The 26,816-nt window shown below is 52.6% G+C and overlaps 1 protein-coding gene across 1 annotated transcript in view; it reads left to right on the forward strand.

The window, feature by feature from the left end:
- CHAT (choline O-acetyltransferase) overlaps positions 1-23,059 on the forward strand; it is a 46,695-nt gene extending 23,636 nt beyond the window's left edge. Inside the window, exons 7-14 of the mRNA XM_046654992.1 lie at positions 6,731-6,900; positions 9,316-9,416; positions 10,306-10,434; positions 13,006-13,128; positions 16,166-16,307; positions 16,458-16,520; positions 20,883-21,020; positions 22,790-23,059. Coding sequence (XP_046510948.1) covers positions 6,731-6,900; positions 9,316-9,416; positions 10,306-10,434; positions 13,006-13,128; positions 16,166-16,307; positions 16,458-16,520; positions 20,883-21,020; positions 22,790-23,059 — 1,136 coding nt within the window. The remainder of the gene's footprint in view (positions 1-6,730; positions 6,901-9,315; positions 9,417-10,305; positions 10,435-13,005; positions 13,129-16,165; positions 16,308-16,457; positions 16,521-20,882; positions 21,021-22,789) is intronic.
- Positions 23,060-26,816: the final 3,757 nt, after the last annotated feature.

Raw genomic sequence — 26,816 nt, forward strand, 5'->3', positions numbered from 1 at the left:
CTCCTCCCTGGTCTCTACTGTAAGGGGAGCAGCTTGGATGGTGGTTGGTGGATGGAGATGGAAGTCCCAGCTTCCATCTGAGACCATGCCTTCTCTGATACCACCAGAGGTTGAGATGCTTCATTACAGACTCCACACTCAGCCTTGTCTGGCATGCGGTGGGGGGTTGTTACCTAAAAGTTTTCTGTCTTGCTAGTCTACCCCTTACCTGGTCCTTTTAAAGAGAGTAGGCTTTTGCTGGGCTTTTTTTGGTCCACTTGTTTGTGTTTTCATGTTGTTGGGATATTTTAGGTCAAACAGAAAAGCCGGTGTTAGGGCTACCATAACAAATACACAGACTGAGTGGATCAAACAACAGCAATTTATTTCTCATGGCTCAGGAGGCTAGAAGTCCAAGATCAAGGTGTCGGCAGGGTTGGTTTCTCCTGAGGTCTTTCTGCCCGGCTTGGAGATGACTGCCGTCTCACTATATCCTCACACGGTCTCTTCTCTGTGCACATGCTTCCCTGGTGTCTTTTCCTCCTCTTATAAGGACAACCGTCTTCTCGGTTTAGGGTCCCATAGGGTCCCACCGTATGATCTCCTTTAACCTTAATTACCTCTTTAAACGCCCTGTCTCTAAATGTAATCACACTGGGGATTAGGGCTTCGACAGAAGAATTTGGTGGGGAGAGGATACAATTCAGTCCGTAACAGCCAAGGGACCCACCATCACGTTGTTCCCTGGGTTCTGAGGTCCCTAGCTGCTCTGCCCTCCTCTCTCCATCTTTCAGAGTCTTCCTACATTTTTTTAAAATGTAGTGCCCAGGGCTTTCAGTGGGAGGAATAGGGAAAGGTCCACTTGATCTTCCCGGAAGCAGAAGTCCCTCTCTCTTGGCCTCTTCAAAGAGGCTTTTGTAACTCAAGTCAAAGCAGTTCTGATTTGCAAGACCAAATTTCACTGGGCAAGAAATGCTCGTGTTGGAATTCTCATAGCCTCTGGGGACTGGGCGCATAAAGATTACCCTGTATGCCATAGAATAGAGAATATGTGCATGATGGCAGATTTTCCTCCCAAAAGAAAATATGACCCTTCTTATGGGGAGGAAAGATGCTCAGATGGGACTGACAAAGGTTTAGAAGCTCTCAGCCTCAGAGAAGGAGCCCGGTGCCTCCATCTGCCTGGACCATGTGAGGCAGGACAGTAGAAATCTGACTAGGCATCTTCCCAGGGAATAGATCAGAGAGGGCAAGTGTCCTAGAGAGGGCTGTGTGTGTGTGTGTGTGTGTGCATGCGCGTGCACTGGTGAATGTGTGGGAGAGCAGCTCCGGAGAGTTCTGCAGCCCTCCAAAGGCAGAAGTGCTGCATTCATTTCGTCTTTGTTCATCTTAGTCACAGTGTGTAAGCTTTCCACCTCTAACAGAAGCTCCTGGGGCCTCCAAGGCCTCGTGGCCTCTGGAATTTCTGCATCATCGAAGCTGCCAACTCCCCAGGCGTGGGTGGCAGGGCCAGCTCCTCCTATTACTCAACTCCGACTTCTCACTATTAAGCAGGGGCTCCTTGAGGAAGATGGATTTACCCCATTAAATGAGCCTCCGTGTGCTCGATGAGGATGTCACAAGACAAACGGCTCCCGCCGCGTGCCTGCAGCCCACCGCCCCGAGTTTCTATTACATTTGGGCCGGAGTCATGGTGGATGAGTTCGGGTGTAGTTCATTTTCTGCCTTACACGATAAACTTGTCAGCATCTGACCGATCAGCTACTCATACGCAGGGCGTTCATTTGCAAGGCCACCTGGCACCCAGCTCTGCTGTCCTGCTCCCATTTCACTGTGTCTAATGAGTCAGGTCCTGGTTCCTGTTGGTTGGTGCAGAGCTGCGGGGCCTTGCATGACCTGCATGCGGCGGTGATGGCTCAGCCCCTCCTCAGGGGTCCCTCTCTCCTGCCTGGAGGTGGCTGGGGCCTGATGCCCGGGGAGCTGTCCTTTTTTGCTGCCAGCCTCGAGTTGCCCAGCTGGGAAGGAGAGTGTCAATCTTCTACTTTCTTGCCCAGAGGTTGCATCAGGCCTGCTCCCTAGCCTCCTGGCTGGACAGGCCTGCTGTGGGCTTCCTGGGGAGCTGCGGCTTTCTCGCTCCACACTGGCCTTGGGGCTGTTTCTAAGGAAAGCTTGGTGTAGGCAGATACCAAGCCTGGGCTCTCACAGCTCACCGAGGTGAGCTCAACAGGGCCAAGGTGTGCAGCATTGGGGCTGCCCATGGCCCCTTGGCCAGGCTCCAGGCCCACATCCTCCTTAAGCTGCTAGACATCCTAGACTCTGCTCTGACCATATCAACCTCTACCCATGGTCCTTCAGTGGCTCTCTGGTGTGGCTAGATGAAGGCCACATTCCCGAGCCTGCCATTCACGGCCCTTGTTGATCTGCTCCCCGTCTGGGCATTGTGGTCGGCTGCCTGGGATCAAGTCCAGCTCCCTCCATTTATGGGATTACCTCAGGCAAGACATTTAGCTTCTCTGCTCCCCCCGTGAATGGGGATGATATTAATGCCTATCTCATATTCATCAATAGGAGTGCCGAGATGGATGCCTAGCACAATCTGAGTGGGAGCCCGACAAAGGTTAGCGAAAAGCATCCCTTCACTGTGTTCTTCCAGCCTGGCCTAGATCCTGCATGCCTGCACCCGGAAGCTGGGGTCAAACTGCAGCCTGGGGGGGTCTGCTCACCCACAAACTCCACCCGCAAGCTTAGGTTTCTACTCCCCAGCTCTCAGAGCCTTTCCCCACACTGTTATCTTCCTCCTGACGTGCTTCTCCCTTCCTCTCTGCCTATTTGAATCTGACCCAGGCCTGGCCAAGGCCTCCCCGTGCTTTGAAGTCACTGGCCAGCCTGGGAGCCCAAAGGACCCCCCAGAAGAGCACACAGTGGAGGGCGGGGCACCATGGCAATTGGCAGGGACTCCTACCGGAGGAGAGAGCGCCAGGGCTGAGAGCCCTGCAGAGAGTAAGAGATCCCTTCCCTGTGTCCATCTCCTCCCCACCCTTCACCCTCCCATCCCATGAAGCTCCATGCCCTGAAGGTAGTGGTTCTCTGACACTTGAGGGGTCGCAGACCTTTCCTATTAGCCATCTGGGCTCCCTTTCTGAGCTGTGCACACAGAGCTCAGCCTCGCCTGTCCATGCACACTCAAGTCCATTGCCAGCCGTAGACCCTTTCCTGTGCCCACTTGGGCTGGAGACCCAGGTCCCACCCTCTGCGAGCTCACGGGCATGGGGGAGGGGACCAGATCAGGGCTCTGGGAGCTGGACTGGCAGTGACTGCTTGAAGCATGGGCTCTGGGGACACTGGTGGGGTCACGCCCTCTGCAGTAGGAGGCAGTGTGTGTAGGAGGGGCCAGTCCACCCCTGGGTTCGGGTGCTATGTTAGGTCGTCCTGGTGGACAGAGCAGCGGCTCCTCGTCTGCACTGAGCAGGTGGCTGAGCTGGCATGCTCCGGGTGTGAGGAGGCTGGAGGGCAGAGGCTCCATCTGGGCTGCTCCCACCCGTGCCGGGGGCAGAGCCAGCACCATTAGAGGATTAGGGAGCTTGGGATAATTTTACGAGCAGGGCGTTGATAAGAAGAGCAGGAGAAGGGCCCCGTTCTAGGGGACAGCCTGTGCTAAGGTGAGGAGACGAATGTGCACAAGTGTCCAGGGAGTAGCAGGAGGCTGGCGGGAGCTCCAGGCAGGGACTCAGGGAAGGTGACCCCGGAGGTGAGCCGTGGAGCCCAGAGGGCCATGTTTAGAAGTTTGGATCCTACCTCGTGGGCAGTAGGAGCCGTTTCAGGTTGAAGAGGGTGGCGCGGTGACTGCACCACACTTAAGGAGCAGAAGGAAGGGGAATTTCCCCAGGGCCGCGACTGGGTCTCATTCACCTTTCAATCCTCAGAACGTGGCCCAAAGCCCTGAAGTTGATCAGCCAGGAAAGCCCAAGAGGCCGTTCCGAAGGCGATGAGTCATCCCGGCCCCACAGGACAGTCCAGAGTGGTCCTAAAAGTACACTGCTCTCCTAACCCTAATTCTAGACAGGAAGGGGAACGGATAACCCCAGAATGGGCTGGCTCGCTGGTCCCCCTCCTTCCCAGAGTAGAAGGCCTGCTGTGAGAGACACCTCCTTCCCCGAGGATTTGCAAGAAGTGGGAGGAAGGCGCTGGGTGAGTCCTTTCACGTGAGGACGTGTGGACACCTCTCGGGAAGCTGGAGAAGCCACCTGACAGAGCAACGTACAGCACAGGTGGTTTTAGCATCCGTGAGCTCAGCAGGTGTCGAGGAGACCTGGGGTGGGAGGGTCTTAGGGATCGCCCCACTCCAGGCTGACTGCACCAGGAGAGGGAACTAGCCATGTGCCCAAGCAAGGGTGCAGCCCAGAGAGGCCAGGGCGAGCGGATGGGACATCACCAAGGGCCACCCAGGTCCCTTGCTGGACAGAAGGAAGGATGGGGGAGCTCCTGATGTGGTTCCCCATGGCAGCATCAGGCCCTGCGTGGACTCAGCCTCCCACTGACTGGGGAAGGTGCTGCTGTGCCTGGTTCCAACCCACGGGTAGGACCCGGCTGGCGAACAGAGGCTGCGGGCGATCCTGAGCCTGCTCCCACACATTCCCTGGACTTCAGAAGGCAGATTCCAGACAGACGTGAGAGACGGTGGCCCAAGTCTTGGCTTGATGCTCGGGAAGAACAGAAGCCTCTAGAACTACAGGCTCTGAAAGGAGGAGTTTGGATTCAACAGTCACTGGGATCCCAGTGGGGAGGGGAAGGGACAGGAGCTGAGGGGTGCATGTGGCTGCACAAGCAGAGGGCTGTGTCCCAGGCTCAGAATCAAGGGGCACAGAGCTGAGGACAGGAAAGAGAAGGGCCAGCACTCAGGACCAAGGACACCCAAGTGCCTGCCTTGATGCTGGGACAAGTGGGAGCACAGTGGTGGGGGGGAGGGCTCAACTGTCATCTCAGAGGGATCCTCAGCCCCGAATGTGTCTATGTGATGACAAGAGTAGCCCTCTGAACAGGGACCTGGAATTTAGATAATTGCAGGGGCCAAGGGGCTGAATAAATGAGAGAGGACTGTGGCAGAGCAAGGATGCAGCCTCTCAGCTCCAGCTAATTCCTGCAGTGTGAGGGCGTGAACCTGCCACCCCCAGACGGTCCTGGCGAGGATTAGATTTGGCTACATGTGACAGAAAACCCAAAATAATAGTGGCTTAAAGAAAATAGAAGTTTCTCTCTCTTTCATGTATACCAGAGGTGAGGCGGCCAGAGCTGATACCTGGTGGCTAGGGGTTCCTCCATCTCATGGCAAGAGTGTAGCCCTCATCCTCATGGTCTAAAATGGAAACTAGAGCTCCGGCCATCACACCTGTGTTCCAGGCAGCAGGATGGAGGAAAGTGGGCAGAAGGGCAAAGAGCAAATGTTAATTATCTTTAAGGAGTTTTCCAGGAAAACACTGTCATATAATGTTTCTAGATCTTGTTGGCAGAATTTAGACCGTAGCTGTAAGGGAGGCTGGGCAAGGTGGTTTTAGTTCCAGTTGTCCCTGTGCCAAGCTAAAAGCCAGGTGTTCTATGACTAAAGGGGGAACGACTATTGTGACACGCAACTAGCGATCTCTGCCACACAATGCCCCTTTGCCTCCAAACACCACACAGCCCATCTTCCCATGCAGAGAATACCCTGGAACTTGGGGGCGGGGTTGGTAACCCTGCCCTTCATCCTGTTACAGCATCCAGCCCAGAAGTCTGGATCTCTGGGCAATGCACAGCCTTCACCATTGAGTCGTGATGCCCACGCCATGTATGGAATGGCAGAGAAAGAACATAATCGCCCAGTAAACTCCTGACTGGCAGACGGGAAACACAGCTGCACCAGGGCGGCCATGATGAGGTCCCGCTGGGCTGGCTGCGTGGGCCTCCCCGTGCTGGTGGAGGAAGCTGCCTGGGGCAGCCCACAGGGCCAGCCCGCCTCTATTTGGGGAGGAACCCCATGGCCAGTGCTCCCTGTGAAGAACTCAAGCTCCCTTAGTAACACATCTCCTGCACAATTCTGTAGCTTTTAGCCTCTTTGTCCTCATGGATTCCACGGGCCTGGAGCAGCCCCAGTGGGCTCGTCTGGCTACAGGTTCGGGGCAGCCTGACCCTTCCATCTACCCTCTGCATCAGAATAACTGCTGGGGCGGCGGGGGGATGGGGGGCACAACCCTCTTATTCTCATACTGCAGATTTTCATGTGAAACTGACTAATTTTAAAATGTTGGCAAACGATGTTTGAAAATTATAGTTCAGGACAAATAAACATGCCTATGTGCCAGACGTAGCTCTTGGGTGCCAGAGGGGGGGGTGCTGTTGGATGGGGAACAGGAGCTCCTCCCCCACATAGGCTGGCCTGAGGGTCTCATGTCCCTCATGTGCGTGCAGAAGGCCCTGTACGAGCCCCCTTCATCCTGGCAGACAGGACCAGTGACCACACATCTGGGGGCAGAACTGGCCGCAGCGGGAGGGCGGGCCTCTTGCAGGGACCCTGAGGGTGAGCTGGCCCCTGGGGTTAGCACAGAAGCTCAGGGCAGTCTGGCTGACTTCACAGCCACTGGGGTGGCTGGAGGGGTCAGGATGGGCTCAGGATGGGGATGTCCTACGTGTAGGCATCTATGTGGTGTGTGGGGCTCTGCGGAGTGGATCCCAGGTGCAGGGCAGGGCAGGTGCTAAGCCTTGCTTGCCTGCCCTGCAGACTCCACCAACCGGGACTCGCTGGACATGATTGAGCGCAGCGTCTGCCTGGTGTGCCTGGATGCCCCGGGAGGCGCAGAGCTCAGCGACACCAACAGGGCTCTCCAGCTCCTTCATGGCGGAGGCTGCAGCAAGAATGGGGCGAACCGCTGGTATGACAAGTCTCTGCAGGTGAGTGTCCCCACGGCATGGCCTGTGACCTGAGCTGGCACGTGCTCATGTCCAGCAGGCTCACTCACTGGCCTCTGCTGCTCAGGATGCTGCATCTGGGGCTGACAGAGCTGAGGGGCTAGAGATGTGCCATTGGGGTCAGCCCCTGGACCGGCCAGAACTCTTCTCAGGAGCAAGTGGCCAAACCCAAGTCAGGTTCCGTAACCTTCCTGCAGCCTGTGCCAGGCCTGGGGGGCCTCCGGGTCAGACCTGGGGCTCACTCCCCATCTCCCGCCACACACAGAAAGGTGGGGGCATGCCAGGGGCTCCCACTGAACAAGTCCTCCACACGTTCAGCAAGAATCACGTCTGATGCCCAGACATGTCAGCCTTTCTGAACTTCCGTCACCCTGGCCTGGCCATTTCGACACACCTCCTTCCACCCCTGAGAAATGGGACAGCCCAGCATCTCCACAGAAGAAAAGTCGTAAAACGAAGCAAAGCAATGCACATATTTTTCATTCACGTGACATCAGGCCAGAAACAAGACATTCATTTTCGGCTGCAGAAAAGTACTCATGCAGTTGGGGATGAAGTCAAAGTTGAGCCGTCCGTCCCCGTCCCTCCATCCTTTTTGCCCCAGCATGCCAGTCCTGGATCTAATCTTGTTTGTTTTTAAAGCCGCTACAGTTTCACAATGTCCATATTAAACAGCAGCCAACAATCTCTGTGCCTGGGGCTAGCATCACTCACACTAATAAGCATTTCTAGGCAACATCGCATTTTTCTCTTCTCTGGCCCCTACGTTCTGCAGGTTATCCTTTTTATTGGTTTGCATATTGATTCTGCTATTTCTGATGAGTTCTCTTGCTGCTGCGCTGGCTGTTTCAGCCTCCACCACTGGTGCTAATGGCTTGTAATCTTTCACAGAGCAGCTGTGGGAATGAAATGATGTAATGGATGTACAGGACCTGAAACATAGGAAGCCTTGGTAGCGGTTTTTAAAACCCACTGTTTCCCTCTCCTCCTTTTAGTGGCAGGGACAGAAAAGCATGAACACGTGGATGGGCACAGCCCTCCCCTCCCCCTCAGGTGGGTGACTGTATGCACCTCTGGGCTCTTTTTGCAGGCAGGATGGGTGATCAGATAAGCTGAGAAGCCAGCAGGCTCCATGGACCTGAATTGAAAGGATTGAGAGCTAGTCTCAGGATGGAAAGGCGGGGGACACGGAGGGGTGAGACAAAAGAGCCTGCCAGGGTGGAGGTTTAGAGAAACCCTGTCGGAAGTTTGTTTGAAGAGTGAGAGTAAAGATTCAGACAACAGACACATTATGTGAGAAAGCAGGCAAGGCACGCTGAGAGCCAGCTCAGGCGTGTGCCCTGTGTTACGGTGCCTGGAGAAGGTTTCATAAAGGTTTCGAGAGCTTGCTGTTTGTTTGTTTCTGGGTGGTGCGCCTGCATCTGCTGGGTGCGATTCTGTGCAGGGATGGGCTACAAGGCAGCCCCACTTTATTTGGGTGACATCTGAAGAATCGCATCTCAGTCTTCTCATTACTAGCTCCCAGTACTCTTGTACATACTGGGCATGTCCCTTTCCCAAGTCAGCTGAACACAGCCTTTGTAAAGTCATTAAAAAAATCGTAAGTCATCTTTATGGCTTCTGCAGATCTTTCCTATACCTTCTCTCCAATGCTCGTATCAATTCTGTGAGCTGGGCCTCATTGGATCCAATTTAAATGAGAGTCAACTGAAGCCAGAGAGTCGAAGCGTCTTGTCAGAGCTCTCCCAGCTGGCAAGTGGCAACGGCAGAACCGGAATCCCGGTCCCTGACTTGAAGCCCAGGTGGCAGTTAACGGGGCATCCTCAGTGGATCTTTCCTTCACTCCCATCAAGGGATATTCTAATTCTCCCCGGGAATCTGCACACCATCCAAATTGAACTGTCGTCTTTTATTCACTCATTCAACAAACTTATTGAACACCTACTTTGGGGTGGACTGGTCTAGATCCTGGGAATAAAATCAGTGGTTGCATCCGTCAGAGTCCTAATGACACAAAGCAGTACAGGACGGCGGCCTGATGCACTGTGAAGGGCTAACAAGCCGAAGGAGCTCACCCATGACCTGCCAGGTGTGCCCAACATCGGCATGGGCACTCCGGAATCATGGGGCTGCTTCAGCTGGGGTCCTCTGGGCTCCACCTTCACTGCCAAGAGCATTTGTGGGAAGGTGGTCCCACAGTCTAGAGCCATCTTGAGGCCCCCATATTCTCAGGCCGTGGCAATCACTGACAACATTCTTTTCAGGAGATGATGTGCTTTGGTGTCCTCGGAGGAGAGGTCCTCCTGAGAGGCCAGGGCACCCGGCCTGGAGCCAGGAGGCTGGTCTGAAATGCTGACCCTCCGAGGGGCCGGCTCACCTCTCTCTTGCTTATTGCAGTTTGTGGTGGGCCGAGACGGCACCTGCGGCGTGGTGTGTGAGCACTCCCCGTTTGACGGCATCGTCCTGGTGCAGTGCACAGAGCATCTGCTCAGGCACATGTGAGTCTGGGGGCGGGGTCCCTCCGGAGCAACCACCGGAGGCAAAGATGACTCCCAAGTGGCCACCAAGCCAGGCCAAGGAAACTTTGGGTGGCCACCGGGGGGGGGGGGGGTGCAATAGTCTGGAAAGCGTGTTAGCAAAAGATGGATTTCAAAACCATCAGACGCTTTGTTGACCATGGATAGAAGGGGCAACAGGTTTGGGGCAGGCGGGCAGAGGTGGGCAAAGAATTCTCGGCTAGAAAGGAATGGCTGCTTTGGTCCAGGGAAGCCCAGATCGATACCTATTGCTCACCCCGAGTCAGGGCTGGGCCAACCGTTGACCAGCACAGAGGGGAGGTCTCTGAGCTGCATCTCTTTCCATCCCCTGGGGCTGGGTCTCTCTCCCTTGCTCCCAAGCTGGCCAGACTGAGTGCTTCTCTGTCCCTTCGACATACCAGGTTCCTTCCTCCATTCACGATTTTGCTCATTCTCTCCTTCTAGAATCTTCTCTCTGAATCTAGGTTCTAAATCTCTTCCATGATTTAGGAACTCTTTAGAATCACTGAAAACCCCAAACCAGCCCCCATAGACAGAACAACACAATTTGCTTCTTAATTTCTCTTCAGGTGTCATATAAGTGTTAGGGGTGTAACATAGTCAAACGGGAAAACGTGAAAAGAAATATTGGGCTTTGGAGTCAGGTGGAACTGGATGGAATCCTGGCTCTGCCACTGACTAACGGGTGGCCACTCTGAGCCTCAGTCTCTTCATCTGTGCAGTGGGTCAGGGGGCAGCTCATACCCACTGAATCTGCAACAGCTAAGATGACTGCAGAGGGCAAAGAAAAACACTGCCCCCAGCCCTCCAGCTCTTAGGGCCACAGGAGGTCTCCTCTTTGTGCCTGCAGGATGCAGAGCAGCAAGAAGCTGGTCCGAGCTGACTCCATCAGCGAGCTCCCTGCCCCCAGGAGGCTGAGGTGGAAGTGCTCCCCAGAAATTCAAGGCCTCTTAGCCTCCTCAGCAGAAAGACTTCAACGGTAAGGATAAGCCCAAATCTCCTTTGGGGTGCTGCTCCGGGGTCCCCCCGTGCCCACCCCAACCCCCCTGCGCCCACTGATGAGGCAGCTGGAAGCTTCTGAAGACTCCAGCTCCTCTGCCTCCCCTCGCCCGCCCCCACCCCCTCATGGAAATGGAGTCAAACTAGAGGGGAGTTATAACTCTCAGGAAATAACCTTGCCGAAGTATCCATCATTTCCATAAAATGCAAACGTGCAGCTATTTTTTTTCACGGTTTCACCTGACTGAGCAGAGTCAAGGGGGGAACCAGCCCCTGCTTTCAGGGAGTAATAAACAGCTGGTTTGAATAGGTCATTTGAATCCAAGCTATTTCCATTTGGTTGAATTTACAGTGCAACGTGACAAGAAGGCCTCTTTCCCCAAGGGGAGGGGGCAGCTCAGGCCCTAACGGGACCAGGTAGGAGGGCCAGGGACAGGTGTGGGCCCCTTGGGTGGACCAGCACTGGTGCAGTGGCAAAGTGTGGTGAGAGCCATGGGCTGGCAACTAGATCTGGACCCTGGTTGTTCACTCCCTCATTCAGTAAGTGAGCATGAGTTCATTCATTCATTCATTCATTCATTCATTAACCATATGCAAAGCTCTAGTGTGTGCCAGGCCCATGGCAAGGCTCTGAGGACACACAAATGGATGTGCCATGGGGCCTTCCCTCTACACATTAGTGGAGGAAGTGGACCCCTGGGCCAAAACAGATGTGATGCAGTAAGTGCCAAGATGAGAGCAAGGCATGCAGACCTGACCCCACAGAGGACACAGGAGCTGAATTCTGCCAGGACATTGAGAGAGGGCTTTACAAAGAGAGGCCTTGAAGGATGGATAAGAGCTCGTGGTGCAGGCAGCTGGGGAAGAGGCAGAAAGATAGCTTGTTCCAGCTCGTACAGGTTCATGAAGGATCCAGGCTGGTTTGGAGACCAGCGAGTGAGAGAATGGCCAGAATCAGGGCACTGAAGGGAAGTTGGGCCACACTGGGCAGAGTTTTGCTGTCCTCATGTTAGGGGACCCAGCAGCCGTCCCCCCATGGTGAGGAGCCCCCGGAGGATTTTGTGTAGGGGGTCTTGGGAGCCAGTGAGGAGACTGTGAGAACAGCGCAGGTGAGCGGACAGAGGGTGGCCAGGCTCGGAGGGTGGGGTGGGTCCACTGAGAGCTACTGTGGAGGGTGACTGCTGTGGGGGGAGTGTGAGAGGCCAAGGGCACTCATCTACGGGGCTACATATCATAACGGGGCTGATATCTTGAGCTGATAAGCAGGCCGCTAGGAGAGTGAGTGGGTGGGCTGCTGAGCCCCGGGTGGAGGAAGGTGCCCACTCAGCTTCAGAGATGCCAACAGGCCCCATGTGACCCTGAGGTCCTCTTTAAAGAGGGGGAGAGGCAGACGAGGCTTGGCTGGGGAAGCACGAGGAGGCTCAGTGGTCTTGAGCTGCCCATGGAAGCAGGTAGGGTCTGAGTAGGCAGAGCTGGGCAAGAGCTTTCCAGGTGGCTGTGGTGACCATGAGCTGAGCCTGTCCGGGGACAGTGGGTCAACAGGCTGCACTGAGCGGTGAGTCCCCTGGGTCCCCAGACCCTGACACAGCACCACTGAGAGCTGAGCTCACATGAGGCTGGAGGAAAACTTCAAGGAGGGGCAGGGAGGGAGTGTATGCGTCCTGTGGGTGGGGGACCACAGTGCCCACTCAGGGGTCTGCGCTCACACGCAGCTCCTGGACAGATGGTGTGGACCTTGCCAGATGTGGCTCCAGCGGGTGTCAGCCTGGACCCCAAACTCATTATGAAGAAGAAAACTGGGCGGTATTGCTGGGGGGAGAGCAGTAAGCAAGGATCTCAGTGTAGACGGGGAATCCTCCTGTTGCTCTGACAATGATTCGTAGGCAGCAAGCCCTGGGCATATCATGGGAGGCTCAGCAGGAGTTTCTGGGTAAAAGAGGTTTTCAGTCCCCTTTGCTGTGATGACGGTGACCAGCGGCCAGGCTCCAGGCCTTTCTCCCTGCAATACGACAAGGATGAGCCTCAGCGAGAAGACACGGCTTGCAGCCATCTGAGAAACAGGCTTTTCCCTAGGCAGAGGGGTTTGCCGCATCTGGCAGGATGGCCAGGATGCCCAAGAATCCATAGGGATGCCAGACACACCTTCCCAAGCAGGTCGAGTAAATGGCCTCGTTAGCGCCTGCTTCCGTGGGCAGTGGCTTCTAGGACTTTGTTTGTGGGCAGGGACCTTCCTATTCATGCAAATGTCTCTCATGCCCCCTTGTCCCTCCCTGCAGCCAAGCCCCGCACCCGCACCCCCCAGAGCAGGGCCACCACCCTGCCCGGCCAAGCCTTACCTTCAGCTCAGAGTAGCCCTGGTCCGGCATGCCCTCTGCCACTTCCATACGTCAAGGCTTGTCTCTGACACCCCAAGACGTTCCCGGAGGGCAGGGACGATGTGGACTTCTGGAGCACTGGGACATAGACCAGGCTGGAGAGACTTGGTCGGACTCTGTGGTGCATGCATTCTATTTTGCAGGCAATGACAGCATCTTATCCTTTTCTTCCACAGCATAGTAAAGAATCTCGACTTCACTGTTTCTAAGTTTGACAACTACGGGAAAACCTTCATTAAGAAGCAGAAATGCAGCCCCGATGCCTTCATCCAGGTGGCCCTCCAGCTGGCCTTCTACAGGTGAGCACTGTCTGCTGACAGAAGGACTCTGTGCCAGGTGGGCTGACTGATGAGCTGCTCTAGATTCTAGAGTCCAGAAACATCCTGGAGGGAGGGATGGCTTCCTGTGGGCCTAGAGGATGGGAGGATGACCAGGGCAGGCTGCATGGAAGGAGATGCTGCCTGAACTGGGTTTTGAAGTGTGAATCCAACCTCAGAAGAGAGAAGGAAGGATGTGGCAATGGCCCAGGGACACAGAGCAGGAATGCCAGGCTGACGAGGTCCAGGCAGACGATGGGGACATCCAGTTGAGGAGGCTGCTCTCCCTCCTGATCTCCTCCAGGCCATCTGGTCCCCTATAGCTGTGACCTGTCCTCCCCAGTCTTCCAGGCCTTGATTAAAAAATGGAACTGGCATCCTCCCAGTGGGTGAAGTCAAAGATTTTGGACTCATCCTTGATTCATCCCTGTCTTTCATCCCCCACGCCCCATGTCAGTTCTCCAAATGTCTCTCAGAGCCATCCTCTGTCTTCCGTGTCCACCACCATCGGCCCCTCCCAAGTCCCCGTCGTCTCGTGCTTGGTCAACTGCAGCATTTGCTCCCCAGGGGTCTCTGCTTCCACTCTTACCACTATAATCCCATCTTCGAGAAGTGTGAACTTTGAAATATGCAAATCACGTTCTATCACTTACCACTTCGAACCCTCCCAGGAGTCCCCACCACGCTTAGAACAAAGTCCAGGCTTAGAAAGTCTCCCTGGGAACTGGCCTCGTCAGGAGCCCTCCCCCCAGGCTCTTTCAGCCTCCAGACCTTTGCTCTGGCTGTGCCTCTGTCCACCCGCTGGTCCCCACCACTCCACATGCCAGCTCCTCCACTGCTTAGGTGTTAGCCCTCAGAGGCCTTTCTTGACCCCCTTATCAAAAGCAGCCCCCGGCCCCTTGACCCCCAGTTCTCCATCATGCCACATTGCCTTCTCTTTTTCTTTCGTGCTAGTGGTCATTCATGTGAACTGCTTTGTCCATTGATTTGTTGACTTACTTTGTTTTCTAGACTGTCTTCCCCAAGCATGACACTCTGGGTGCCTCGCGTGCCTGGCACAGAGTAGGCATGAGGGACTGAGTCACTGACATGAGAAGACACTACAGGACTTTTAGCCGGGGGTGGCACGGTCAGGTCTATGGTTTAGAAAAATCTCTGTAGTGGTGGCTGTGTTGGGGGAGGGGTGAAGAGTAGGGGATGAAGGTTGAAGGCAGGGTAGGGAGTACGACTAGCCTTTTGTAGGAGGCTAAAATGCAAATACAAAGCAGATCTTCCTCAAGACAGGCTGGCTCCTGTTGGTTCCAGAGTTCCAGAAGCGACAGCTCATAAACTGGCATGGGCAGTCAATAGCACAACCCCGCCAGCATCTGCTTTTGGTTTACAACATCTCGGGGGGGGGGGGGGCTTTGCAATAAAGCTGGGGTGAGGGGGTCTTACTAACGAGCAGGCAGCACCTGTGAGGGCACAGCATCCCAGATCCCAGTGTTCCCCTAGGGACCGTAACGCCCATGGAACGGAGTGCAACCACTCTGAGTGTCCATCCCGTCAGGACTCCTTGCAGGAGGCTGATGTCCCCCGACATGGGGTGTGTGCTCATCGCAGGGTCACCAAGACCTCGCTGGCATTGAGCTGTGGCAGACCCTAGAGTCTGAAACGGCGGTCAGTGCCATTCTGACACTCAGATGGCATGTGGCTGAAATGGGCCAGGAGGTCAGGGTCCTGCTGGAGCCACAAGTGGAGACACTGCTCAGTGAGCACTTCAGAGCTTCAGATCCAAAGCCAAGGGGGGCAAGTGGACCCTGCACAGAGCACCCCCTCTCCCCTCCAGAGATCTTTGCTGTCCCTGGACATGGCCAGAGGCTCCTGGGCTCATTAAATAGCCAAAATCGGAGCCAAAATCGGATCTGCTTCCCATGGAGAACATTCTTCAGAGTCTAAGCCATGACGAATTTTTTAAAAATCTGCTCCTAGATTCAGCAGAAACCTGGAAACTGCTCATGTTGGGGTTCATCAGTAACCAGCCCGTAATGGCGTCTACTTTTGTGCTCAGCGTGGTGCTTGCCTCCAGGAGCCATCGAGATATGGTGAATGAGCTCCCTGCCAGAGCCTTGGGAAAATGAGAAATAAGCGTACAGGAAGTTTATCCACTTACTCCCCAAGCAATACACTTCCAAGCCCTGTGCCGAGTCAGACTTGGCTTTCCTCCTCCCGGAGCTCCCCCAGTGTGGGAGAGGCACGCCCTGAAAAGGCCAAGATTCGCGGCCACGACTTGCTGTGTGTCTTTGGGCTGTCACTGCCGTTCTCTGAGTTCTGTCTTTCCCCTGCCCCACCCCCAACACCAAGGACTTTACTGACTGGTGAGAAAGGTGTGTGCCAGCCAGATGTGCAAACGTAGGGGTGCTCACTCAGTTCACATGGTTAAGAAAGAGACTTTCCCTGGCTGGTGGAGGGAGCAGCCAGTCCTGCTCTGGTCACAGATATCAGGGAGAAGAGGCACAGCCAGGGGACCCACGGGTCTGTTGGAAGTCCAGCTGCCTCTGGACAGGGCGCCCGTGCAGTGGTTTACCCCCATGACCGTGGAGGGCCCCATTCCTGCTTCCATCCGTAGGTCATACTTGAATTGTTTTAAATAAAACAGGATTCTCTCAGGGATGCGAATGATTAATTACACAACTCTTCCATTCTGTGCTATTCATCAAATGCTCATTGGGTCTCACAGAAAATTCTAGATTTTCCACCGGGTTGGGATTTTTTTTAAAAAGCTACCAGTCACTTCTTTATTTTCTATCCACGCAGCATCACCAGTGTAGGAAAGTGTACATATCTCTTCATATTAGAGACGCCCCAACATTCGTCTCTGGGAAATCTCCCCTAGAATTCTATTAACATTAAAATGAAATACTGTCCTAAGTCAAGACAGGACTGCAACAATAAAGCGTGCTGAAGCTATTTTTCTTCCCGCGTTTATGATTCCCTGAGAATGCATCACCATTTGCCATCCATCCTCCATCCTACGCAGGCTCCACAGGAGACTGGTGCCCACCTACGAGAGTGCGTCCATCCGTCGATTTCAGGAGGGACGGGTGGACAACATCCGATCGGCGACTCCAGAGGCACTGAGCTTCGTGAAAGCCGTCACTGACCGCAAGGCTGCCGTGCTGGTAAGTCCTCCTCCATCTGGGTCTCGGCTGTGAGCTGCCCGTCTGTGAGCTGCCCGTCTGGCTGGCTCCCTGACAACCGGCTCCCTTGGCTTCTTTGTCAATGAGCAGCCCCTTGCAGCCCCGTGTGCTGCATCTCTGGTCTGTTCTCAGGATTCGGAGAAGCTGCTGCTCCTGAGGGATGCCATCCGAGCCCAGACTGAGTACACCGTCATGGTGAGTGACCTGTTGGCACCTCTCACTTGAGCTCATGACTGTGGGCTGAGCCCAGAGCACGGTCTGCAAGAGCAGGGCCCCAGCACAGTCCGTGGGTGAGACCTGGGCCACCACCTGCCCAGCGACTTGGGAACATCACCCTGCCTCTCAGAGCCTCCTTTTTCTTATTTTTAGAACCCAGGTAACACACTACTCCTGCTTTTTACATGAACTTTTACAAGAATACAGTGAATGGCCTTTGAAAAAACAATACTGATAATAATAGCACCCAATATGTACAGCACTTTACAGTTTATACAACAAGAGTGGTCAAAGGTGAGGGGATGGCGCCCGGCCTGGCCACCTGTGGTGACTTGCACACCTTGCACAATCGCAGGTGAGGCAATATTTATTCCCACCCAAGGCTGGTTTTGCCTTCTTCTTTTCTGTGTATTTATTTGTATTGCCTGTGAATAAAAAGCCTTCGCTGAAAATTAATAGTGAAATCAAAATTGTAAGAGAAATATTTCCATTGTTTAGGGAATCATTTATTTTCTAGCACTGCAAAGCCATCATTTGCATACAAATGACAGAGAATGAGGTAGTACTTGGGCTGGTGATCCATATATTAATTGCAAATCATTCTAATATAGTCTTTGAAGGATCATATAACCTATGAAAAGGAGCTCAAAGAATTTCACTCTATATACTTGAAGGCAAGTGTTAACACACCTCTGCGTTTTAGCACCAGCCAGTGTAAACTTTTCTCTAATTCAGTGGCTAGGTCCCTAATTCATCAGAAGTGCTTATTTTGGGGTAAAATCAAGCTCACTCTTATGTATTCAATGGATATTTTCCTGCTTTATGCCAGGCAAGGCGCTGGGGGCTAGGAAATAAAAAATGCAGCCCATAAGCCCCGTCCTTAGAGAGTTTACCGTGTGGTTGGAATTAGAGGTCTTTGGTTGATAAATCCCATCCTATATGAAAAGAGCCCTCAGGAAGGAGTAGACAGCACAGAGGAGCAAGCTCATTCCCCTGCTTGGGAAATCCAGGAAGACTTCCCAGAAGAAGTAGTGCTTGATATCAGACTTGACGGGTGAAGAGGTGCTTGTGAGGTAGGCATAGAAGGGAAGGATGGCCTCCGAAGGGAACAGCATGTGCAAAGGCAAAGAGTCTCAAAAGAGAAAGACACACTGGAGGAAACGCAAGCAGTTCAGCCTGTGCAGCGTGCAAAGGACAGAGGAGCAAGAGAACTTCTGATGTCGGATTTCTCTGTCACAAAGCTTCCTCTGGTGACCAGGTAGAAACACTGGGTGGAGCAGGGCGTGGTCTGCCAAGAGACAGCAACAGTAAGTAGGAGCCTATATAATATTTAGGGCAAGCTGGGATGAGAATAAAGACATTTTCAGATAGACAAGTTCTCAAACTTTTTTCGTACTGAGCTCTTTCTTACAAATCCATTGGAGGATGTAAACTGTTAAAATAGGGGAATAAAAAATAAAAGAGGAAGTCAGAGCCTCCAAAAATCACAAGATCCAAGACAAGAGGGGCCTGCCTGGTGGCACAGGGGTTAAGTTCACATGTTCCACTTCTCGGTAGCCCGGGGTTTGCCGGTTCAGATCCCTAGTGTGGACATGGCACCGCTTGGCACGCCATGCTGTGGTAGGTGTGCCACATATAAAGGAGAGGAAGATGGGCACGGATATTAGCTCAGGGCCAGGCTTCCTCAGCAAAAAGAAGAGGACTGGCAGTAGTTAGCTCAGGGCTAATCTTCCTCAAAAAAAAAAAAAAAAAAGAAGAAGATGATCCAAGACAAGAAAGGTGGAGAAAGAGGATGATAGCAAACGGAGATCCCAAGTTGACAGCTGTTCAGCAGACCTAGGGAGGCCCGGGTCCACAGAGGAGCAGGAAGTGAGAGGAGGAATGAACTGATAAATTACCTGATACATTTTAGTGTATTAAGGGAAGTTTACACTTCTGGCTGAGGGTTTAGAAATCAATTATTTATAGAGATATAGAATGCTAAGCAAGTGGAAAAATCCTAATTTAACCATTTAAAAATAGTCAATTCTAGGGAAAACCAAAAGTTGAATGAGAAAGGAAATCTAATCACAATCCACTATGAAAGTCAGCTTCGCTCAGCTGTGAATACTTGAATGATTATAATCATGGAAACACAATGTTGATCAAACAGCAAAGAGTTAAAATGTAGCTCTTGGAAAATAAAATAAAGTAAACAAGAAAAAAAAAGTAGCTCTTAGGGAGCGGGGAGGGGGGGTGTAAAAAGAGCCAAAGTTTCATCTTGTGTCATAAGAAGATCCTGGTAAATCTGAGAAATGCAGTGCTGGCTGTCTGAGCATGGCAGTTAGAACTAAGAAAGCCATTAACCAGAAGGTTCCCATGGGGCTGCCTCTGCAGAGCGGGAATCGGTGCTGGCAAAGTGACATAAACCTTTGGCTTATTTGGGTTTTTAAACTATACAAATATGTGACTTTGATCATTTAAATTTTTATGAAAAATTTAGGAAAACATCCTCTAAAGCATTGCCATAGGGTTCTGTTGTGTTGACTATTTTAAGTTGATGAGAACTAAATGAAAGAGATGGAGGATGGGGAGAGGAGAGCTATAAAAATGCTTTGTGGTAGACGTGGTGCCTGGTTGGCTGGGAGGGATAAGCGACAGGGGCAAGAAGCAAGGAAACTCCAGATATCTGGCAAGTCTATTTGGTAGTGATAGTGGAGAAAGGAAATTTCAGCAAAGGATCAAATGCGGTCCAGATCCCCCGTCACATGCTGTCACAGCACCACATGCTTTTCCTGCATAGCGCTGACCTCAGTTTACGACCACGAGTTTATCTGTACGGCTGGTTACTACCCGCCTCCCACCCACATAGGGCACCATAGGGGCCACCTCTAGGACTTTGTTCTCTGTCGTCGCTCCAGCCCTTAGCAGCACCAGGCACACAGTAGGCACTCAATGAAGATTCCCTGAATGAATGAAAGGCTGAATGATGAGTCATTTTACTCGTTACTACTCATGGCTGTCATCCAAACGGTCTGCTGAATCCACCCCAGTCGCTACAGTGAGTTCAGAGATGGTGAGAACAGGGGTGGGTTGGCTGCTGCACGGAGAAGCTGCTGCTACAGATCTACACGAATCAGCGATGAAACAGAGGGAACTGGAGAAGTTTAAAGGGCACCCTGCTTCCTAGACAGGCTCAGAGTTCTTGCCCTCTGTCCTAACGGGGCACGTCTAAAGTGAGCTGTGGTTGTATAACTTGTCTTTTCAGCCTATAATTAGGTGTATTTGGAGAGACTGGGACCTCTGAGTCATTTTTATGCATTCATTCTCAGCTGAAAGAGAATGGCTGTCAAATCCTAAAACGTGCCTTGTAAACCTGAACAAAGTTCATTGTGACGGGAGGTTTTAACAGCTCAGTGGCCATCTTATGTAACTGTGAACCCCACCCCCCAAGAGTTTCTCGTAATTACCCTGATGTTGACCCAGAGATTATTACTATAGGCTAGAGGTGGCCCCCCCATGTCTCCGTCAGCCCCCAAAATCGCCCCAAATAAACAGGCAATCCAAGCAAAACCAGTGTGCACACTACACACGCAGCCTCAAGTGGGAAAGATGGAGAATGAGTGCCTGGCCCCACCGCCCCACTTCCGGCCACACCACCACCACCCCTGAGCTCCTCCCACACAGAAACTCTGGAGTCCCCACTGCTGTTATCTTATCCTTTAATAAGAGTTCAAATGTCTTGTATTAAAAAGAAAAAACCTTTCCGCATTCAACAAGCTTTCTCCTTGAAAACGTCTGCTGAGCCTCTGCTAAGATGTCCAGTTTCTCTCTAAACGATTTCTTAGATTATGAATCCAGTTTGAGTGATTCTGGGCCCATGAAATGGCAGCCTTCGCTATTTCGCTTCAGAAACAGTTCTTAATATTCTCTGTCTCTTATTCCTTGGGCTCCCACTGGAGGACAAAGTGTTGGTTGTGGTGAAGGTCTGCCCCGTGACAGCCCAGGGCACCCCTCCCCATGCTCGGACGGGACCCAAGGGTCCCGGGGCCCAGCACCTGTCCTCCGCAGACTCCTGCCCTCAGACTCACTGACCTTTAACTCAGGCATCCTCATGTTAGAATCCAACCTGCCCTGGACCCCTCCTGGGCATGTAGAAATGTGCAAGGGCCCAGGGAGCAGGGGCCACATAGTAAAGTGGTCAGTCCTGGGTGGCCACCCACACACATTGTCTGCAGCAAGCACTGGGTAAGTGTGATCCGTGGCCACTGGAGTCGCCATTAGCACTGAGGGCTAGAGAGGAGGGAAGGAGGCGCGTGGGAGCCCACACCTCATTTCCTGTTCTTTGTCGTGACCACCTAGGCCATCACAGGGATGGCCATTGACAACCACCTGCTGGGGCTGCGGGAGCTGGCCCGAGACCTGTGCGAGGAGCTGCCCGAGATGTTCACGGATGAAACATACCTGATGAGCAATCGGTTCATCCTCTCCACCAGCCAGGTACAGCCCTAGTGTGGCCGTCACCTGAGAGGCCACTTAGTGTAACCAGAGGACTTTCTAATGAGCTCAGGGACTACAGGTTGGAGTCAGGCAAGTCCTGGCTCTGTTTCTTATGAGCTGCGCGACCTTTAGCAAAATGCCCTACATGCAAGGAGGCTGGTTCCCCCATCTTGTAAATGGGAGTACCCATGGACACCACCTTAGCAGAGGTGGACAGGATAAGAAGGCACCCATTCTTGTCCCCTAACCACTATGCTCACTACCTTTCAATCTGTCACCTGAGAGGTGGTGTTCCACCGGGGTGCCCACAGGCCCTGAAGCCTGAGAGAGGCTGAGTGAAGTCCTGGCTCAACTAGATGCGACGATATAGGTTTCTAGAAAGCTCAGCCCAGTGCCTGGCATGGACAGGGCCCTCCAAACAGGTCACAGGATTCTTGTAAAGGGCCACAGGACCCACAGCAGGCGATGAGCTGTCAGTCCAGTGTCTCCACCCAGTGCTGCAGGCTCGCCCGGTTGGAAGGCCACTGTCACAACGACAGAATGAAATCCATTAGGGAAAGACAGGAGTTTGGGAGAGAAAATACCACCCCCTCCCCGCCAACATCAATTTACTACAACCCCACCTCATCTGTGAAAGACTGGACGTGGGCAATAAAAGAGACGGAGAAAGTTGTGTTTGAGGATGAAAGCCCACTCAGTAATTTGATTTTGTCATTAGGGCAGTGAGCTTGCAGATGTGAATAAACGAGGGCAGAACACAACAACATAAATTCTTCAGGAAACCATCCATGGGCAAAAAGCGCTTTGGAATGGCTTTATGGCCCTCGGCTGTTGCACGGCAAATTTATCTGACAATGAGGTGACTCTATTAACAAGACTAATGGTTTGTTCTACCCCATTAAAACGGCCAGTGTCATTTCTGACGGGCCGAGTACACATCACCGGAAGCCTGTGGTTTAAAACAAACCCACACAGGCACCTGCCCAAGAATGTGTTCTCTTTTCCCCCTGAGCCCAGCTAATAAAATTAATTCAGGGTGTGGTGGTTTGGCTTTTTTTTTTGTTTTTTTTTTAATGAACATTTATGGCTTCAATGCCTTCAGAAACACATTTTCTTGGTTTGGGATCCAGATTACAAAATTTCAGCGCTCTGATTCAAAACATACTAGGTACCTAACTAAAATTCCAGTTGATGGCAATCTCTGAAAGGCCCAGTGCTGGGTAATTGTGCATGGCCAGGCTGCGGAGAGAAGATCAGACCAGCCAGGCGATACTGACAGTAATTAAGGATGTGGGGGAAATCGACAGAAAAGACGGGCCAGACTTCCTCCAGTTCATAAATTACTCCCTCTGGGAAGACATCTAACTGTTGGGTGCCACCCGGGTGCCATTTAGTAAATTACCCTGATTGCCTCGGTGCCTCCAACAGCCCCCAGGTGAAGGAGAGACTCAGCCTGAGCCCCAGCCCCAGGCCACCCTGGGAGCTTCAGACGCCACAAGTCGAGCAGATGTCACACCAGGGAGTGGCTTATGGCCTCCCTTCTTCTGATGGTGTGCCGTGAGACAGGGTTGTTTTTACGACTCTGGCTGTGCCCATCCATGCTGAAGCAATCGTTGATTTGGTTAATTCAGTCAAATGCCCAGGTGGAAAATAGTCAGAGAAGCGAATAGCCCGTCAAGGCCCCCGGGGTTGCCGGAACGCCCTGCACTCCAGCAGGCTCTCCAGTGGCATTTCAGAACAAGCAGCTTCTGACCTGTCCTCTCCTCCAGGTGCCCACGACCATGGAGATGTTTTGCTGCTACGGTCCTGTGGTGTCCAACGGGTACGGGGCCTGCTACAACCCCCAGCCGGACAGCATCCTTTTCTGCATCTCCAGCTTTCACGGCTGCAAAGAGACCTCTTCGGCTAAGTTTGCGAAAGCTGTGGAACAGAGCCTCATGGACATGAGAGCCCTCTGCAGTCTGCCACCGTCTGCCGCGGGCAAGCCACTGGCCACAAAAGAGAAGGCAACAAGGCCCAGCCAGGGGCACCACCCTTGACTCCCGCCACTAGGGTTCACCTCCCAAAATCCAGCATTCCATAGCTGCCTGACCCTGCCGAACCCCTGCTCCCTACCGTCACCCCAGCTTTCTGTAGCTCCCTTGTCTTCAGGGCCCAAAACACATACCGCACTGAGGCACCCCACAAAGCTGGAGTCTTGGGAGGAAAGTGGCCCTCATTATGCACGGGAATCATCATTATTTATCAAGGTGCCCTCTGGCCTGTGCACTGGGAAATGGGACCAGCCTGGCTCGGAGGTGCCTGGGTGAGGTGGGGGAGTCCAGGCTGACCTCCCTCCGTGGCCTCAGAAGCTTAATGTCAGTGTTTGCTTTACCCAGCAGGACCTGGCGTGTCCCGGTGATGTTTCTGCCCAGTGAGAGAATGAGTCACCTTGTTACGAGCAATGTACCTAAATGAATCAGGAAGAAAGAGGCTAGCTCCAGGTCATTCCTCTTTTCTTTGGGGAGGAGTAGGGGGCTTTGTTTTTAGATTCAAAGCAGTCTGATCACGGCATTCAGGATAGCCTGCTCTGCGCCACGCAGATCCATAAGCACCCCGTCCCCTACACACACGCAGCCCCAGTTCCTTTAAAATAGAGTGACCTGGGCCCACAAACATGTTTCTCTTTTTGCCTCCCAGGGGCAGCCTTCCATTGAGTTCAGAAAATCTGGTCTGGCTATTCTGAAAGGGAAAGAAAATCATCTGCCAGTGCCCTGGAGTTGTGGCCGCTCTCTGCTTTCCCGGGGGGCATCAGGGACAATCCAGGAGGAATAAAGAGCACAGCCCCCGGCAAGCAAGAGGGACGGAGGGAGGACCAGTCCACTTCCCCAGGGACCCTGCCACTTGCGTTTTTTCTGGTTGCTTTCACACTCCCCTTCACACGAAACACACCCCGACAGGTGATCTGCGTTTTAAAGAAGAGAGAGAGAGAGGGTTGCTTCGGGCTTTTCTGCTGTTGTTGATTTGTTTTGTTTTGTTCCTTCTTAAGAGAGGCTTTCAAGGAAACCATTGTGACATCAATTTCAGAAAATGATCTCAGTGATCCAAGCAGGATGTCCTTGGACAGGTGGGTTCCTTTATGTGGAGGATGTCATTAGCCAGGGATTCTGACTAAAATCCACGTGGAGGAGCCCAGAGCAGGGCTCTCTGCTGGCCTTGGCAGCTGAGGGGACAGCCGGCGGAGAGCCGGGCTGGGGGGAGAGAATGGCCACGTCCACAGCTGCCCCCGACGGAGGGGCAGACAGTTCACAGAGCCGGAGTTGAGATTGTCCCAAGAGGCTGTGATCATTGAAAAGATGTGAAAGGCACTTCCCATTGGGGCATATTTTTATGGGGAATCTAAAATGGTGAGGAAATGGGAAAGCAACCAGAAAAATCTAAGCTGCAAACAGCGGAGGCACCTGCCTCTGCCTGGAGGAGACGCAGAGCACAGCTCCCATCACTGGAGTTCTGAGTTCTGCTGTGCTCCCTGTGGCGGGTGGGGAGGGTCCTGAAAAAGCATCACTTGCAACCCCAACCACCCCCCACCCCCCGCAATTCTGCTGTGCTCTGGGTCATTCTGAGCACTCCACTCTGGCCCGGGGACCCTGCATGGGTCCCTTCTGTGCAGGCTCTCGCACTTTGACCCATATTGAAGCAGGTGGGGCTGACATGGGGAGGGCATTTCGACCTTTGCTCAGCTCTTTGAAAACATAAACAGCCCCAGGCAGTGACCTCTTGAGCCCTGGTTTTAGACTGAGGATTTCTACTGAAGGATCTGGGAGATTCTGATGCTGCCCTTGCAAGTCATTGGTCTGTGGGTCCATGCTTCTTCCCTCAGACATCCATCTTCCTGCTCCCCTTGAGAAGTGGCAGCCCGAGAGTCCTAGGGATGTCTGGGGAACTGCTGTCCACCTGCTGTAAGTTGACCCAATGCCACTCATCTCTTCTCCTGAGTGACTACAGTGCAGATCCGAATTGTCTGCTGGGTTCCCTCCATGGATTTCCGGGCAGGCAGAGAGCTCTGGTTTTGGGGTTGGGCAGCCCTGCTGACCTTGGCCAAGAGACTTTAATGCCCAGAGACTCAATTCCTTCCATTGTCAAATGGGGGCAGGAATGCACGGACATTGCGAGGCTGTGAGGATGGTGGCTCACGCGTGTCAAGGGCCTTACACGAGCAGGTGGGCAGGGTGCCCACTGTCGGGATGGGGTTACTCCAGCAGGCATTGTTTAGGTGACTTTTGTTTCAAACATTTTACACTGATTTGACAGAACCAAACTCCCCTCTGCCATCCTCTGAGCATAGGGACAGGAACTGACCCTGTATACTCAGATATCAAGCACGCACTGTGAGGGCATTGAGAATGTGGATGGTGGACGTTTGGCAGGACGGAACACTTCCTCTCTCCGAGGAAGGGGCTGGAAGCTGGTCTTCCCGCTCCAAGAACAGGTGGGTGCACTGAGTCTTTATGCAAAGGCAACACTGAGCCACGGCTCTAGGCATCTCTGTGGGGACCCCGGGAAAGGAGACTGTTCCACGCGTCCCCAGAGAGATGAAAAATGAAACCTGGAGACAGTCATTTTGGGACAGTGATGCATAATAAAAATGTATGTGGCCACCTTACAATACTGCTAAGTTGCCAAAATATATAAAGTTGATATTTGAGTTCTATTTTTATAAGATAGTTCTAGATTTATGGCAATATGTACATGTATATTTATAGCCTTTCAATTTTAAGTTATAGTTTTGTGCTTTAAAGAAATATATGTATGACCAAAGAACCATATATTGAAAGCACTATATTCAGATGATTTCAAGACTGTGAGTCTGTAATCAATAAAAAGTCATGCCAAGAAAGATGGAGCTGGCCATTGTTTCTACCCAGAAATGCTATAAACATTTTGTTGTAAATTCCGTGAGGTGGGTCAACAATTTCTTCGCTTTGTTTGAGGTCTGTCAGCAGCAGCGACAAATGTCTGAAAGATACAGGGGCCAGGGGTGAAAAGGAGGAAGGAACTTCGTCTCCCCTAGTGTGTGGCATGCCTCCATGGGGTGGGGTGAGGGGCACAGAGCCTTCACAGGGTGTTTGTGGTTAGGTTGGTGGAAACCTGGGTGTACAGATGGGCATCTCCGCCTAAGCCTGCACAACATGTGTAGGCAGAATGGAGTGGAAGGGAAGCTCCAGGCTCGGAGATGGGATGCCTAGACCATAAACCTAGCTCTATCTCCAACTTGCTGTGGACTTTGGGGACGTCACTTCCCCTCGCTAGCTCTCAGTTTCCTCATCTGTAAAATGGGGATGTTGACATCAGCGCTACGCACTTCCAGGGTTGTGGTGAGGTGACGTAAGATGGTCATTATTTAAAAACCCAGGAAGTCACCTTACCCCCGTTAGATTGGCAAAAACATCCAAAACCAAGAGCGACAAATGTTGGAGAGGTTGTGGAGAAAAAGGAACCCTCATACACTGTTGGTGGGAATGCAAACTGGTACAGCCACTATGGAAAACAGTATGGAGATTTCTCAAAAAGTTAAAAATAGAAATACCCTATGACCCAGCCATCCCATTATTGGGTATCTATCCTAAGAACCTGAAATCAGAAATCCCAAGAGTCCCTTGCACCCCTATGTTCATCGCAGCATTATTTACAATAGCCAAGACGTGGAACCAACCTACATGCCCAGAAACTGATGATTGGATAAAGAAGATATGGTGTATATATACACAATGGAATACTACTCAGCCATAAAAAAGACAAAATTGGCCCATTCGCAGC

This window comes from Equus quagga, chromosome 2, assembly GCF_021613505.1.
Source record: "Equus quagga isolate Etosha38 chromosome 2, UCLA_HA_Equagga_1.0, whole genome shotgun sequence".
Lineage (NCBI taxonomy): Eukaryota > Metazoa > Chordata > Mammalia > Perissodactyla > Equidae > Equus > Equus quagga.